At 39.9% G+C, this 18,460-nt stretch overlaps 1 protein-coding gene across 1 annotated transcript in view; it reads left to right on the top strand.

The window, feature by feature from the left end:
- kif6 (kinesin family member 6) overlaps positions 1 to 18,460 on the top strand; it is an 86,574-nt gene that overhangs the window by 65,205 nt on the left and 2,909 nt on the right. Inside the window, exons 14-18 of the mRNA XM_053510586.1 lie at positions 2,316 to 2,418; positions 4,265 to 4,320; positions 16,657 to 16,707; positions 17,923 to 18,004; positions 18,121 to 18,256. Of these exons, the coding sequence (XP_053366561.1) occupies positions 2,316 to 2,418; positions 4,265 to 4,320; positions 16,657 to 16,707; positions 17,923 to 18,004; positions 18,121 to 18,256 (428 nt within the window). The remainder of the gene's footprint in view (positions 1 to 2,315; positions 2,419 to 4,264; positions 4,321 to 16,656; positions 16,708 to 17,922; positions 18,005 to 18,120; positions 18,257 to 18,460) is intronic.

Genomic DNA, 18,460 nt, shown 5'->3' with positions numbered 1-18,460 from the left:
AATTCAAACAGTGACATGAAACACACAGCTGCTCAGAGGCCATTAACATGACTTTATAATCTATCCAGTCCTCAGCTGGCGCTTTGAGCATCAGTGTAAATTAGCTCTAGCACAGTCTTTCCATGCTTTCTCTGCTGATCGCTATCTCTATAATGCACACAGTCCCGTGCGAAAGTCTTGAGCCGTTCCTAATTTCTTCATATTAAATTCAATTCAATTATGTAGATTAAATTAAAGAAATAAGAACAAATGTTTTACTGTGACAAGCTGCAAAGTGCCTAAAGATACGATTTATAAACTGGATGTTTGTGTAACAGCCTGAGCAGCGACCTCGTTTCCCCTCTCGTCTGTTCCAACATTCAGCATCAGCATCAGCAGTTACTAATCACCACCTGATCATCTGTCATTATCTGCACCTGTTTCTCACTGGGTCCGGACTTAAGTTAAATGTTTTTAAGCTTGAATGATTTATAGGTCACTGTGTGGCTAAACAAACAAAAAACATTGCTCCGAAACAGTGAAAACGGAGACAAAAAAGTCCTTAAAGACTCCATTAAACAATACAAACGCTCAGGTGGCTAAGTGGTTAGCACTGTCGCCTTGCACCTCCAGGTCCTGGGTTCGATTCCCATGTCGGGTCCGTGTGGATGAAGTTTGACGGGTTTTCTCCGGGTTCTCCGGTTTCCTCCCACAGTCCAAAGACATGCAGATTAGGTTAATTGGCGTTTCCAAATGGCAACCCACTCCAGTATCCTTGCCAAAAAAACCTCAGACCTTCCTAGAAGGACAGCATCTAGGAAGACCTGGCGTGCTATGGTCCATGAGGTCACAAAGAGTTGGATACGACTAAACGAAAAAAAACTAAACCAAACAGGGCCTGGACTAAATATTACAGACAAAACTGTCCTTCTGGGACCCTGGAGAACTTTTCCTCAAGACTACATTAAACATACAAGAAAGTCTGGAGCTTTGGATATAAAATTTGAAGGATTGAGGCGGGGGGGTACTGTACTGTATATACTGTCACATTTCTAGTATTACATGGACTAGCGCTCATTTCTGGACATTTTGGACACTAATTTAGTCCAATTGAGGTGACTGTCTATCAAATATCTTCCAGTGATCCTTTAACTGTATCTCCTGATAGTCGTAAAAACAGACTTTCTGCTTCTCTTTCCCGTTCCTAATGCTCACCTGCCAGAGCCTTTGTATTGCACCTGGATTTGTTCATCACTGACAGCTGTTTTGTCCCGGTCTTTCCACTATTTAGGGGATTTCAGGCAGCAGCTCTGACTGTGCACCACCTTCTTCTTCTCCTGAGAGTTGTGCATGTTCCGTGCTGCTCTGACGGCATCCAGCACTCCCTCACGAGGACAAGATCCCCCAAACAAAACATGACGGCAATCAAAGAGCGCCTTTGGTTTGGGGATGGAGCCAAATAGTGCCTTTAATGTCGGATCGCGATTAAAACAGTTGACTTTCTTTTGTCCCACAATGACCCGGAGCATCTCTCAACCCAGCTGAACCCTCCCTGAACTGTTTATTCGCTGTTTATGTATCTGTAATGCGAGTGGTCGGGTGATGTAATGAAACACCGAGAGAAAATTGGACAATATGGAATATAGATTGTAACCATCTGTAGTGCGCTTTGGGCGTAATGGAGTTCGCTGAAGTGTAGAGTACGTTTGGTCTCAGGTTTGGTCGACCACAGTGCACGACCTTGGGGTTTTACTTGTTCTGGGATTTCACGTAAGTGAACCTCGCTTTTGTTGGAGTTTACCACATCTGACGCGAAATGTATTTGGGTTGATTCTAGGTTTTATATAGGGATTTTACGTCTGCTGTAACTGAAAAATCAAACAAAATTCAAAAGTGATGCCGTGATGAGTCCTAATGCAAAGCAGAGAGATTACATCACCCTGAAAAAGTTTTATTCCTTTTATACCACAGCAAAAATGTGACAATATATTTATTATTAGAGAATGATATTATATTGACATTTTATATTGACATGTTGCACAACACATTACAGCAGCTTTAAACACTCCAGAACGAGTTTTGTCCTGAACACTCTCTTTGAATGTTAAAAACACTGGCACTGGAGACTTTATTATATTAGGTTTATGTAGAGTTTCTGCCATACACGTTGTAGTGTAACTATACAAACGACAATGTATTAGAATCTCGCCATGCATCATTCTTGCTATAACAATACGTCCAGAAGAATAGTTTTCTGAATAACTGTATTTTTATCCTTTAGAAGTCTGTCCTCTTTCCTCCGAATGTTTTCTAACCTACCTTGTCGTTCTTCCCAGGAGCAGAGCTGTCTATGGGGCGACAGGAAGCATTTGAAATATTTCGGAGTGAGCGCGAGGAGAATATCACTATAGAAGACAACAAGATCATACTGAAGCAGAGGTCAGTATCTCTGTACGGTGTCACAGGGCTCAAGGTGAAAGGTCAACTACATGGTACAGCATGCAGAATCAACAACTAGTCACAGAGAACTGAAATTAGATTCAGAAGTGACATATCGTCCAGCCTGATGTCATGGATATACACTAGTTATGTCACCCATCTTCAACATTAATAACTTACTTTTAATTAATTCATTCATTATTTGTAACTAACGTCACCAAACATTCCTGTCTGTACTAAATTGTTTATAGTGAATGTAAAGTGGTTGATGCATCGCTATGCACATTAAATTATATAAATAATGGAATGTTTAAAAAAACTAGGTCAGTTCCAGAGATGAGGCAATAGCCTTTAACAGCAGTTATCATCAGGAGCCAAACATGGCCGTACAGTACATGTGTAATCAGTTGATCTCGGGCTTCGGACTATTATTTGTTGCTCTTGAAATGAAACACTGAAATGCAGCCACACTACCACTTAGTGGATAAAAATAAAGACCCTTGGCTTATATAAATAGAGGCGTAATCATACATTCCAGCCATGGATCGATTCAATCTGTGATACTGATATCTAGTCCTGTTCCTAGAATATTTTAAGTAAAGAAAAATTAAGAGTGAAAAGACTGATTATTTTTTTCTGAATAATAAACAATGCAAAATCATGTGCTTTTTTTTGATAAAAATAAATTAATAAGAAATTGCATGAAAAATATTGAAATGTACCAAAAGAAATCCAAATTTGAAATGCTAAAAAAAGTGAATAGCAAAATGCTTCTATGACCGCCCATAACCTACAACAAACAAAAAAGAAAATGGAGTATTCAAATAAAGAATATAAAATAAGAATTTAATTTAAAAAATTAGTATAGAAAAAAGAAAATATTTAAATAAAGAGTATAAAAATATGTAATTAGAATATAATAGTAAAAAATTATAGAAATATAGAAAATATAGAAAACGTTTATCTGTAAAAGTTACACTATGTACAAGTAATAAAATAGAATTGAAATGGAAAAGCAATGTCCAGTGCAGAGCAGAACAATGTGAAAAGCTCCAGGTGTGCAAAATGTAGATTATGTGCATCAGTGTACTGAGTGGTGTATGAGTAGGGGCGGATCAGTCTGTTGAGTCCTGTGTGGTGTTTACACCCAGGGATCAACTAAAACATAAAAAAAGAAATAAAGTCAGTTAAAATGCCCATTTTGCAACTTCTTTCTTTTTTGTTTGTTTTATAATAACCAAAGTTCTCTTTTTGACAATTATAACATGTTAATGGAACCACATATCCTATAATGTATGATGCATGTTGCTGGTTGCAATCTAGAGAAAAATAGCTCATGTGCTATATATATTTACCTCGGGTTGCACATTAGGATTACTGGTCCATAAATAGTGCATCTGCATTTGCGTTTGCATGCATAATGAGTGGAATGCTGATTTGCATGTTGTGAGTAGCACGTCCTGAGATTTTATGCATCGTGATGGATTGTGTTGTGGTTTATCATTTCACCCCCTATATAAATGCTTTATCACATTTATTTATTAATTATCACATCCATTTCAACATGCTGCAAAACTGAGGATTTGTTTTTGTGTTGTTTTAGTTCAAGACCAGAACTAGGCATCTCTTATATAAACTATTTTAAGACTAATGATGATAGCGAAGTATGTTCAGCCGTCTTATGGTGTTGCATCGCTTTACTGTATATGTCCTGGATAAAGTGTGTGTAAGCCTTCCATTTCCTGTTTTAGGATTAATTCATGACTTCAATGCATGAGAGAATTAGATTTTTTTTATTATTATTCTACGTTGATGTTACAGTAGAGTTTTCATATTCTATACACAGGTTTGTTGAAGCTAAGGACCTGGGTGAGCAGGTTAACCAGGCCAGGAGCAGAGTCAGTAAGTCCTTCACACACTTAACATTTTCCATTAGCCACCCAGGCTGCTAAAACAGCATCCAGTCCAAAGCTGTGAAAATCCAAACCTCTGACTTCCGCAAAAACGTTACTCTTATTATCGTCATTACCTTGATGAGGAACAGTCCTGAGATGGCCTCATGCTGTTTCTGCTCCGCTATGATTCATGACCACAGTCCTCTCTAATGACCCTTTTTTTCCCTTACGCGATTGGCCTCTTGCTGGGATTCGGTTGTCCCTCCTGGGTAAAGTGGTGTCACTCAGCACATTCCAGACCTGTCCCTGAACACAGGAGATCCTGGGAGCACCGCTCTCATACCAGCTCTTCCGCCATGACGCTCTTTTACAGGGCAGTTGCTGCTGCTTTATGAGTATGCCGAACACACACACACACACACACACACCTCCGTGCACTTCTACTACTCCTGTGGAATCTTTCTGGCAACGTTCTAACAATCGGAAGACGCCAGGAACAACAGCACGCTGACACATGGATACGGCTGTGTCCTACATCCTGTTCTGAATCATTTCAAAAGCATTCTAATCCATAGAAAGTCAATTCAAGAGCATTTATTCACTCGCCATGGCCAAGATGATCTGTAAAGGAAGCTGTCAATAGAAGTACTGTACGTTGTTCCCTAATATAGAAGACACATACTGTATGCATAATCCTTTTTTTATACAGTAGATCCTCTTTGTTATTACAAAAATGTCTAAAATGTGTAAGTAATGACAACAATAAATTTAAAAAAAAAAAATTAAAAAAAAGAGAAAAAAAAATTAGTAAGTAGACAATAAAAACCCTGGATTGAGTAAAGGATGAGTAATCTAAGTGATTTCCTGTTAACGCTCCAAAGCTGAATATTTTCCAAAAACAGCACACCATAAAGTGTTATTATATTATTTACAACAGTATTTGATTATGATTACAGTTTATACTTTATTAGGAAATGGTACGCACCTTTTATACATTTATAGCTACATTCAGTGTTGCACGAAACAACTTAAGTTTTGTTAGTAACAAACGACAGTTCTTAGTATTTTGTTACAACATCCTCTTTCTTCTTAGAAAATATAAATTTTTATGTATTATTTTTTAAAGATCTACAGTATGACTGTTATAAATAATAATGATGCTTCAGTTACTGCTCTCGTGTATCTGACAGCACAGTGAAATTATTATTTTTTCACACATCCCTGTTAGGAAGCTGGGGTCAAAGTGCAGGATACAGCGCCCCCTTGAGGGCTACTGGGACTCGAACCCTCAACCTTCTGTTCATTAACCCAGTAACCCACTGCCTTACTAATTGAGCCACCACTGCCCTATAAAGCTAAAAACCATTTTATAATAAGCATCTTCTTACTGTTGTTTTTATTGACATGACCTTTATTTCCATCGCTCCGAAGTGCAATCTTTATGCTACTTAGCAAACTGAAGCCTTTTTTTTGATGAGTCTCACTAATAAGTGGTTTTCTTATGGAAATGCTCTTACTTTCACTATTAAACACAGCTCTGATTTTTACTGTTTTACGATGCAAACTCACCAGGCGTTTAAGTCACCTCTATCACAGTCACTCGTTATTTCATTTTTTTATTTCTGCGCTACATTTCATCCGTGAACCTGATGGTTCAGCGCCATGTTCCGGGTTTTAACAATGCACTGGACAGCGCTTAACCCAATTCCAGTCATTTTAATGTTTTCTTTGCTCGATGCAGGCCAATAATTTAAACCCCTTTGAAACAGAGACAGGGAGTTTTTTTTGGCCATTAATTCTTTACTCATGTTTATACTAAGGTTTTTGTACAAAACATTTTTCCTTTAAATCTCTTTCAGAAATGATGCAATAATGCAGAAGACGTCAAATAAGACAACATTTGGATTAAACAATAGTGGGGTGTTTAAGACTTTTGCACAGAACTGTGTAGGCTGAGTGTCTGGTGTTTAAATTAGCATGATGGAATCTTTATTTCTTTATTTCTATCTGTCTTCGCATTAAATAGTGTAAAACCCAGTGCTGTCAGCGCAGGGATCACAGACGAAACTTTAAAGTCACTTTGGAAAAAACAAATAATAATAGTTGAACTTCTTGAGATTCTCAAGCTGAGAAAAGAACACCGAGTGAGATGTACAGTAACATTAGCAAACTTTCTCCCGGCCTTTTAATGCAGTGATATGTGAGCTTCTCTGTTAACACCTAACAGCAGGGCGTAACTTCTTTTTTTCTTTTTTTCCTTTTTTCCGACCAGTGATGACAAGAGAGAAAGAAGAGCCCAAACAGTGTGGCTTGAGTTACCGTGACATCACATTTTTGCTCTCACACACCGTAACATTTCACCAGGCGTTGTGTGGAGGGGTGGCTCCCTCTTTTTTTTCCCCTTTGGTCCACTTCACATGTTCGTTATTGAAGTCGCTTCTTTAAGCACTCAGTCACTAACAATCAGTAGCTCTTTGGTGAAGTTCAGTTTTCACAATCAAGCAGCCACAAAACAAAAACATGACTCGCTCGTGTTCCGTGTCTCGACCGCCAGTCTCTCCCAGCAGCATAATTACTCATCGTACGTCTCCGGCACCCAGTTCATATTGTTTAAGTGTGCTGCGTCTTCCACACCGTGCAACTGGTGTTTGAGGTTTCGGCTCCGATTCGGATGAAACCGGGCACCTCACCTCACAGCAGACTCTCCCTAACGTCACGCACTGTGGGTTCGAGTGGCATTCCAGCGGCGCCCAGAGCGCAGCGCCAACAAAGACATCATGCACTGGCGTTTAACTTCAATGTTAGGATACAGCTAAAGCCTGGTGTTATTATTATTGTGCCTGTAATCTCGAGTGTCTGAATTAATGCCACCGCAGACACTGAGAATGATGGAGGCATGAAGGAATTTACGCCTCATGTCTACATCAAGCAGCTGTAATGTCTTTTTTTGTAATGTGAAAATCCAGTTGAGATTTAGCGCAGAATTTACGCGGTATTTAGTTGCAGATAACGGTTAAGTATCTCAAGTCAAGTCAAGTAGGCTTTTATTGTCATTTCAACAATATACAGTGAAACAAAACAAGGTTCCTCCAGGACCAAGGTTCTACATACAACATTAATTAACAAAACTAACTAGCTAACTAAGAGTCCTAATTAGCTGACTAGCTGAGACAAGACAGATTGACAGTTTGTCTTGTCTCCGGATCTTACAGTAGTTACAGGTGATGGACCACGAGATGGACCACTGGATCGGTTCAGTGGCAGCAACATGACAGTAGATGTATTTTACTCACCAGTCTGTGGTGGTTCACCAGAAGCTCAGTTTATAAACTGTTTACATCCCTTTTCTCTCCTGTGGTCACAACCTACAGTATGGTGATGACCTAATGAATAAGATCAAGAGTGCAGACAGCACAAGTAGGATTCCTTCCAAGCAGTGCAGGACTTGGTGAGAGGGGTGAGGCGCTCAAAAGTCTGGGAGATTCTCAGAGTACATTTACATTTAGACAATGTATAAGGCCGACGCCCTCATCCAGAACGACTTCCTTTTTTTAAATCTCATTATACATCTGAGCAGTTGAGGGTTAAGGGCCTCGCTCAAGCCCCCAACAAGGGCAACTTGTTGGTCGTGGGGTTTAAGTCTGGGACTTTCTGAACTGTATTCCAATGCCTTAACCACTGAGATACTTCTGACCCTATCCTGTACTGTAGATCGTCTAAATTGCGAGTTGATAGAACATCCCTACTGTAGGTTGGCTCCTGGGAAGATCTGTATCAGGCAACAGAACAGGCGGACGCAGAGGCGGACGCAGAGAGATTATATCTCAACTCGTTTTGGCTGAGGAACATCTTGAGATATTCATCTTAATATACAGTACTGTGTAAGAGTTTTAAGCCACACTTAATTTCTTTATATTTTGCTTCCAAAGACTCCAGACGTTCTTGTATTGTTTAATGTAGTCTTGAGGACTTTTTTGTCTCTCATCAATGTTCACTCCAGTCCCTGTACCTGAGCAGAAAAATGTTTTTGTTTGAGGCCTGACCCAGTGAGAAACAGGTGCAGATGATGACAGATGATCAGGCGGTGATTAGTAACCGCTGATGATGAGTGATGAGGGGTTGGAACAGACGAGAGGGGAAATGAGGTTGCTGCTCAGGCCGTTACAGAAACAACCAGTTTGTAAATTGTATATTTAGTTAAACCATTTTCAATTTGCATCATTTTAATTTTAATATGAATAAAAGAGGGGTGTCTCAGCTCCTTTGTGCTTGAAGTATGTGCTCAAACTCGGACAGATTATTAGGGTATTATCATTAATATTATTATCATTATTGGCCTGGTCTTATTGATGAGACGGGCAAGGCTGCACCTTCATATTTTATCGTGTTTTTCCTTTTCCATTTTTTCCAACAAGAAACAATCTGTATGAAATGTTTTTTTTTTCACTTGACAGTACATGAGAAGTTGAAAAATCTGAAGTACAGTAAATAACATGCAGGTGTAGAACAGAGACCACAAGGCGTACAGGATGTCTTGCCAAACACATGTCAGGCATCCAGATTCACTTGTTACATGAATAAGAGTGTTGGATCTTTGGATTGGATTTTGCTCTGTTAGTCAGCAAGCGTTTGGATTGTGACTGGCTGGTATGTGAGTAAGCTTTGTCAAAATAAAACATGTTCAGTTATGGGGCACCCTGCTAATGAGCATCATACCAGTGGTACAGTAGGTTACACATGGCAAAGTTGTGAAATTTTTCAAAAAGCTGTTCAATTAAGGGTCATTTTGTCTTTGTTATGATTTTTTTCAGTCATTTAGCAGATGCCCATCTCATTACACATCTGAGCAGTTAGAACCTAAGAAACTAGAACCTTCTAAATTGTAGTCCGATGCTGTAACCACTGAGTTACTCCTATCCTTTCACATTATTGAGTTTAACTTGTAAAGCTTGGCAAATGCATAATGGTGATCAGACTCTTAGACCCGGCTGTTGCTCAGAGGCTTGATAGAACCCTGCATATTGATTGATTGATTGATTGATTGATTGATTGATTGATTGTGAAACTCTAGTTTCAAAATTTGGTAGATACAGTATATGAGTCTTCCTAGGATTCACACATTTTATATCTTCATCCTTTACATCTACCCTACAAAAACTCTACCATTTCGGATTGTACATTTTAAATACTTACTCAGAACCAAACGAATTTGCATTCGTTGCTAAATAAAATGATGCTAAAGAAAATGTTAATAGATGTTAACATATCAAATGCTGGTGTGGGTGACATGATAAATAAACATGTGATGATGCTCAAACAGGAAGTGTGGCATAATTCTCACTTTACATCATGCAGTGCGGTACACACATCTTACAGTATGTTTGATCAGTAATGTGGCATAATAAAATCCGTATGCCAACAACTGCTCATTCAAGAAATATTGGAATTGTTTGGAACTTTTTAGGAATTGTTAATCTGTTGAATAACTTCACCCCATCCAATGGGTGCCACACAAGAATGTGCCTGCCCAAACTATCAATATATCCGGTACGTAGATCTACACAACGGGTTCGACCTGTGCGGTATGTCCTCAGCTTGATGAGAAGAGAAATGCAATCAAGGTCCCCAATAGACTTTCCAGATGTGTGGGGATTTAGGGAGTCCTCGTGCTGCTGCTCCACATACAGCATCTGCTATCCTCTTTGCCCAGCCTCCCACCCCTTCCCAAGAGTCCATCTGTCCTGTCTGTAGTTGTGGCCTACGCTCCTGGAACCATGGCTCACAAAGCAGGATCCAGATGAGCATAAATATCATCAGCATGTTCGGGGCATCTATTTGTTCCCCCGAACTCAGCAGTTTCCTTTGTTTGTTACAAGCGCTCATAGACGCGTAGCCTCTCAGTCATGTTACCGAAGCATGAGGGATGGCTGTAAACACCTCCGTGGGATGCAGATGGACTTTGTAGAGTCGTTGTGTTCTTGCCCAGCCATCACAGCCTCATATGTTTACGGCTGGCGGATGTCATTTCAAAGGTCCAGACTTTGAACTGACATCCAACCGCACACATGGGCTGTGACTGTGGTTTTGTATTGGAATTTGTCTCCGGCAGAAAAGTTGTCAACAGCGTGTAAGAATAGAATGTTAAATATAATATTCTATTACACGCACTTACACTTGCATGTGAATCCTTCGGAATGGGAGTACGGTATTATTTTCTCGATCTCAATGAGAGGCATTCGCTCAGTCTGTCAGGCAAAGAAAACACGAAGGGGATGATATTGGTCTGCGTCTCAGCTGGTTTAGTCGCTAGCGGTTTCTGTTGCGATGTCATGAAATCGGGTGACTGCGGCACCGAGAATCCAAGAAGTAGAGCATATTTGTGGGTAAGGTGGCGCCTCTCTGGTCACATGTACAATTATTAGAATGAATCATGCACACTTCAGGTTTTGATGTGCCACCATAAAATACATCAGAGAACCAAATGTAGCTTATAGAAAATATGTTGAAGAATAATACTCGCCAAGATTCCCCCTTTACACTCTGTACTTGGCCAAAAATGAGACATATCACATGGTCTGGCTAAGCATGAAATCGTTTTTTTCATGGAATATCCATTGACTAAAAAACATAGTGGAAAGCATCATCCATGAAGCAGTTAAGTTTAGTTTTTTTATTGTGTTCACTGAAATGAAAATAGTTCTACTGCTGCCAGAGAGAGGGCACATGGGAGTCTTGACTGGTGAAGAAAGTGCAGCAACGGCAAAAAGTCTTAAATATAAATTTAAAAGTAAACGAGTGATTTGCGTTTCTCATTACTGGTTCATACACCATTTGGATGCTCAGTGAAGCCGAGATCATAACACTTACTTGATCATTGAAATTTGTGGTCAACATGGCATGGACGTGAAAAGACGGACCACTGGGTGGGGGATATTATTCAAACATTTAAAGTGGATCATTTACCAAGCTCTATTTACAGTGTCTAGTTATCTACTTAACGGAGTACTCCATCCACGAAAGAAGAAAAAGGGATTTCTTTTATTATTACCAGTGTGATATTATATACAGAAGATTTTATAGAGATTTTATATACAGAACAGATCACTATTGTCATGTGATCCTTTATCTGAATCTGAAAATAATAATAATAATAATAATAACTTTTGTTCTAATAAGGAGTATGCTTATTGAGATTTTTTCCCTCCAGATACGGAATATAAGCAAACGCTTTTTCTCCAGCCATGAAGTTCTGCTGCTGATTGAATATAAGCTTGAGCCCACAGGAATCTCAGAACAACTCTCAAAGCCCTTTAGTTGAAACCAGACATTTGCAAATTCCAAAACATCTGTCAGATACACGGGTTTGGAAATAATCTGAGCAGCAGTGGCTCGTGACCATGGATTTCGGTGGGACAAGAAGACATTAATAACAACATAGTCTCAAACAAAATTAAGCTGATGTGGATACTGTATCACACATGACCTTTCATTCAGCATACAGTCTAGCAGCTTGATTTTGATCTGGTTTGGATGTACATTACTGTGCAGAAGTCTTGAGCCACCGCTCATTTCTTTAATGCTTCAGACTTTCTTGTATTTTTAATGTAGATTTGAGGAACAGCTCTCCAGGCTTACTGAAGGACTTTTTTGGCTTTTATTCTTGGCAGGTTTTTGGCTCTCAGTAATCGCCAAGTTTCGGTGATTAGTATACTGGTGATGCTAAATGCTGAGTGGCTGGAATTGACAAGAGGGGATATGAGGTTGCTCACACCACCAGGGTCAGGGCTCGGTTCCTGCCTCGGGTCCGTGTGCCTGGAGTTCCTCCCACAGTCCAAAGACATGTAGGGTAGGCTAAATGGTGTTTCCAATTTGCTTGTAGTTTGAGTGAGTGTGTGTGCCCTGCGATGGATCGGTACATTGCTTTTTGCCCAGAGTCCCCCTTTTGGGGTAGGGGTAGCTCAGTGGTTAAGGCATTGGACTACGGTTCGGAAGATCCCAGGTTCAACCACCAAGTTGCCACTGTTGGGCCCTTGAGCGCGGCCCTTAACCCTCAACTGCTCAGATGTGTAATGAGATAAAAATGTAAGTCGCTCTGGATAAGAGCGTCTGCCAAATGCCTAAATGTAGGATAGGCTCCAGGCTTCCCCTGAACCTGTACAGGATACGTGTTATGGAGAAAGAGTAAGTGAGAGAGGGAGTCAGGCAATTTTGTAGACTGTCACAGTAAAACATTTGTTCCAATTTCTTAATTTAATTTAATTTAATTTGAATAATTTTGAGGAAAGGCTCAAGACTTGTACTGTACATCAAAAGAATCCCAACAAAATGCCTTAAAATCAACATGGTGCACTGGGGCGGTCATAAAATTTCCATCATCATATGAAAAATGGAAAATGATATTTCTGGAAATGAGTAGAACATTTCATTTTGATTAATAAACCTGCGGTGGGGACCTCCAAGTGGCGCAGTGATAAAGTGCTCGCCCTATCATTCAGGGATTGCTGGTTCGATTCCCGGGTGATGCTATAACCTCTCGCAGCCGGAGGTCTAGAGAGAGCTGATTGGCCGAGCTCCCTCGGAGGGGAGGGAAGAGAGATACTTAGTGCTCGCAGTGTGTTACGCCGCCCTCACAGTGAGCGGGCAGTTCGAAAAGATGCGGTCGGCTGGCGTCAAGTTTTTCGGAGGAAACACGGGATTGTCTTCGACCCTCCTGACTGAGTGGTAGTAGTAGCCTTAATGTGGGAGCCCCCTAGTGACGGGGAGGAATTGGACATGACTAAATTAAAAAGAAAATAGTAAAAAATGTACCAAAATGATAAAAAATAGACCAAAATGTCGCACACTGTTGAAAAAAAAATTTATGTGTGCTGTTATTCGTTTCTTGACGAATAACAGCACCCCCGCCACCCTTTTGCCCCTGACCTCGCACCCAGTGACATTATCCTCTTCCACCTCTTTGGAAAATTTGGTGCTCTAACACACTTTTCCAGATAATTACTGTAGGCCTCTGTGATGAAGCATGTAACTTCAAAGGCACTAAAACAAACTGTTCTCGGACTGCAGCGAACGATGCCTGTCCCGTACATTAGGCAACACTTGTAATTGTCCCCTTCTGGTTCCTCTCCAGATCTGCAGCTTTCTGTTTGCATAGACAGGTCAGGCAAGGTTCAGACCACTTAATGCTGCTGCTGCTGCTAAGTGTTTCTTAATTCCATAGCTTTATAAGTCAGATTTAAACAGGCCGCAGATCGAGCAACTGGAATGGTTCGCTCTTGAGCGTGAACTTTCTCCACTGTTTTGTGTCTACAAGGGCACCTGGCTAAGTGTCAATGGGGTTAAGGTGAGCTATGAGTAAGATAAATCTTCAAATTAAATGGGCATGAGTGCGTTATAATGTGTAATGTAAAGAGTATTTACAGAGCTCTATCCTATTTCTACGCACTCAGCTTGTCAGCACTTTCTACTTAGCAGACTCAAGACCATGTGGCTTCCTCATCAACACCATCTTAACAGGACCAGATGAAGACGTGATATATGGTTCGGTAACAAAGACCTAATGTCAAGTTGGCTCGCATTTTAATTCCAAAGAATGTTTAATAGCATCAATTTTTAAAAAGAGAAATGGCCGGTTTTCATTTGGCATCTTTCTATTCAGATGTTCTTAACACGGCATGTGTTTCTGTAGAACCGTATCCAGCAGACCTCGCCATGGATATTACTTTACCATGGACAGAAATGGGTCAGCAGAAGAACTACCTGATATCAGAATATCCCACATGTCCTGTAATATTTTATCCCCGTACATCCTCTGGGACGAGCAGAAGAGGTCTGCAGACAGCAAGGCGACTAGCTGTGTCAGACATTTGCCCCACAAGTCAGCTGGGACTTGTCCATCATTCTTTTTTTATTTTCCACCATCTTTCCGTTAATGGCATACGCTTTCCCTTAGGCTGTTTCAAACTGCCAGCAAATCTATCTGCTACTGTTCGAAGCCCAGGCAGCGCTACACAGGCTTCCACATTTCCTTTTCCAGACTTAAGACTATTTCACATTGGCTGAAGAGTTGATCGACAAATAATTTTTGCTACATTTAAAAAAGTTATAATAATCACTGTCTGGAACACCTAAGATTAAAAAATATACATCAAACCATAATATCATTCCTATCAGTAATTACGTAATCTAGCGAGCGTTGGCTATTCTGCTGTCATGCCTCGATCAGTTGTTGTGATGCCCTGTTTATTTCAGAAGCCGTAGGGCCGTATTTGTCATGTCCTTCCTTTGGTGCCTCAGTGCCTTTTTAAATGATCAAAATGATTAAAACATGTTCTCTGATATTCTCGAAGAAAATTACCAGCCAGTACTTCTGACTTTCTGGGTGATAATCACTCAGCCTTGCACAACATGTTGCACACACACACACACACACACACACACACTGCAGGTCACGGGACTTTGTTGTGTCATACAGTATGTACTGTAGGTAGTTGTAGGTCTATGCATCTGTAAAACAATCCTCCAGTTGTACTAATAGTTTATAATAGTTATATGTAGTTAAAACCGTTTATTTCTGTGACTCATTTACATATTCTGAGAAATGTAATTATATTAATAAATAAATAAAGTTAGATTGTAGAGACGCCTGTGCAGTAGGTAAACGATGCATCCTGCTTCTGACGATAGTGTTTTTGCATTTTTTTTGTTATTCAGAAAAAAAAATACGATTTGGCGAGGTTTTATCATTTTATCACAAGCCCACGCATAAACGCATAAAAGCTTCCGTCGGATGCATGATTTTTGTGAGCTGTTCATGGGAATGCAGTGCCAGCTGCTTAGAAAAACAAATAAATTCCGCAGATATCAAGGCTCAAGCCGGGAACTGCGTCTGGACTAAAATAATCTCTAAATTGAGTAGCATTTCTGTTATCAATCCTTTTTTGCCACAAGGTATATTTTGTTTTAATAAACATAGGACATAGATTCTGTGCTTTGCAGTCACAATATTAACAAAATATTATGTTACTAAAGTCAAACTGCACCATTATGTGTGCTTGTAGAGTCATTCCACATAGTTTAGAAAAATGATTTACGGTAAATGCAATCCAACAACTCGCCTGGAGCACCAACACATCCGCGGCCGGAACAGTATCAAAATAATTGTAGCCTAGTTCGGCAGATTCATTCTGCTGTTTAGAGTAATTGCTGTAATCTCACAGCAATGTGCCTTGAAATATTGATTGTTTAATTTTACATTAGAAAATAAAATTTGTTCTTAATTAAATAGTACAGTATGTTCAACTTTCAGTCATTTATAATAACTGTGCCCTTACGATAATATGCATGTTATTTTCCATAATCTAGATGATGACAGGCAAGGTCATGAGGTCATGAGGTCATAAGGATACCGTCAGCTTTACTTAACATGGAAAAATGAATTATCACATTCTTCTTGTCATGTAATGATTTGTTTTGTACAATGCAATACGAATAAGGAGTGATTGCTAAATGCCCCTCGTAGAACTTTAAAAATGCCTTGATGCCCCTGCAAGGGAATTATTGCAGTGTCCCTTGAAACATGAAATTCATACCTTATTGATTGGATGTATTATTATTATTATTATTATTATTAAAGGTTAAACGGATTGTTTAGCTTTGCTATAGCTTTGAAGGCAGAAACTAAAGTTACAATCTGTTACTGGGGCATCACTAAAGATAATAGTGAAAATCCCAAAAAGAGCCATGTTGCAAAAAAAATATTATTATAATATTCCATTGGACAACTTTTGCTTTGATTTCGGCTGTGTCACATTAATTTCTCTCCAAGATCTTGTACTGATGAGAGGAAAGTTTGACCTCAGCTTAAAAAGCCTTCTCCAGCACATCCCAAACATTATTAATGGGGTTAAAGTCTGACCAATCTATGTGTAAACATGATATGTTTTATCCCCTCTGAACCACTCTCAGATCCTGGCATCTTCATCTTGGAATGAGGGAAGAAACCCTCCATAGATGTGATCCTCTGGTGGTTCAGTACATTCAGGTGGTCAGCTGACTTCATTTTATTGCCCCATAACGTTACTGAGTCTAGACCTGAGTAACTGATCAACCCCAGATCATAACACTGTCTCCAGAGGCTTGTACAGTGGACACTATGCATGATGGGAGCATCGCTTCATGTCCTTCCCTTCTCACCCTGACACGCCCATCACTCTGGAATAGGCTCAATTAGAGTTAACCCTAATTTTCTACATTGTAAAAGTAAAATCTACTCCGATCTGCCTAAATAACGTTGTTAATGTTGTTATTTCTGTTATTCTTTCTTTATCTGTCTGATTTCTATTAGATGAGCTGAAGAAGCAGTTGGAGAGTAGAAGGATGCAGATGGCAGCACAGGGTTGGTACTACACTTCTTTCTCTCTAATGGTTGTAAATAATCTCAGCATTTCAGTCATAAAAGAAATAGAATTTTTAAGTTAGATGCCATTAGAGATGTTCTTCTTTCTATTTATTTATTTATTGATGTTGAGTGGGTGGCCTGGCCTTCACTCTAAAGCCTTCTGATAAACACGTCAAAGGGCTTCTACAAGTTTACAATACCTAACCTACAGTGCCAGCGGTCTGTCTTTTAACTGCATCAAAGAGCGACTTCTGAGAAGCCTGCTTTTTATTACATGGCAGCACGCACTCGAAACACACCCAGAAGCCCTGAATATAGCCGTCGTGTATTCACGAGCTTCTGAAAATCATGGTGAAATGGGCGTGTGACTCTGCTGAGACGAGTGCCCTTGTCCACAACGACATGTGCTGTGTTTATGGAAGACTACAATGTTTTGGTGCTGTTGTGCCTAGGAGTAGTGTGTGTGGCCTCAGGCGTTCTGCGGTAGATGTGGGGTTTGTTAGTGGCGACGAGTGTACTGATCCCATGTTTTGGCTGAGAGCATTCTCGAAAAACACACGGAGGAAAATGGATGAACTGGAGGACGGATGAAACTACTATAAAAGGAGATTCACAGAACAATAATAGACCATAATTGAGGTCAAATTGAACAGACTTTGATGTGATCGAGACTGTGGCAGTACCAGACGGTTATGGCTTAGACGGAGGTTTCGCAAACGGTGATATGGGAGATTCTGGTGGAATCTGGTGTAGTTTTTTTCGCCCTGAATGGAAAAAGACTTGTAATGTTAAAGATATGTATTTAATTCTAGAAGTGGTTAGTTTCTCTTTGGACAGACTTTATATAGGTAAACTTTGACCCGTGGATTCACAAGCTTCTCTGTTCTGAGCCAATAGAAACCAAGTGGGTGCGACTGTGGTCTGTTTGGCCAGTAAAAAAAATGAAGGCACTGCTTATTATTAAGCAGCCGTCATACCAGACTTTTGCCTCACTGTTTTCTTACGGTTGCTTGGTGCATATCTGCAAAACAAACGGGCAAAAAAAAAAGCATAGCTGTCTCATTTACTGGTAAATGCTTCTGGTGTCATTTCCCCTGTCCTTCTGCTATATATACTTAAAAAAATATATATATTACGTTATCAACGTTGGAACCATGGTATTACTATTACCGTATTAGTGTCACTGAAATAAAAAAAGTGATAATTTTTCAGGTGTAATGGAGAATCAGACAAATGCAGGATCAGATCCTGTAGAGGAGAAACTCCGTAACCAGATTGAGGAAGAGAAGAAATGGTATGTATTTATACTAACGGCACTAATGCACTTCTGTGCTGTGAAAATACATTTCTGGAATGTGCTATCAGTGTGTACACAATCAACATTTTTTTTCATTTTCTTTTAAATCATAGTTATAAGAGCACATTTGAACGATTAAAAGGCTTAAAGACCGAGATCGATCATCTCCAGCACCTGCTTCAGAGGTCAAAGATCAAACTGCAGAAGGACTTCGAGGACTGGTGGACTCAGGAGACGGCAAGGCTACAGGTTCGCTATTAAACAGCATTTAATAAAGTCACGCTGCATCTGTCACCCAAACCCATGAACACAACTAGAGTTACAGATGGCTGCGTTCTGCACAAACATTTCTCAGATCCAGGGCGGTCCGCATTTTTAATGTTCTGCAGCAACAACATCTGACCAGCAGACTGATCTGGCGACGTTTTTTTGATCTCGTCAATAGGAAATATG

This window comes from Clarias gariepinus, chromosome 13 (assembly GCF_024256425.1).
Source record: "Clarias gariepinus isolate MV-2021 ecotype Netherlands chromosome 13, CGAR_prim_01v2, whole genome shotgun sequence".
Taxonomy (NCBI): Eukaryota; Metazoa; Chordata; class Actinopteri; order Siluriformes; family Clariidae; genus Clarias; species Clarias gariepinus.
Note: the sequence above shows the minus strand (reverse complement) of the source record. Positions and strands in the feature narration are given on the sequence as shown.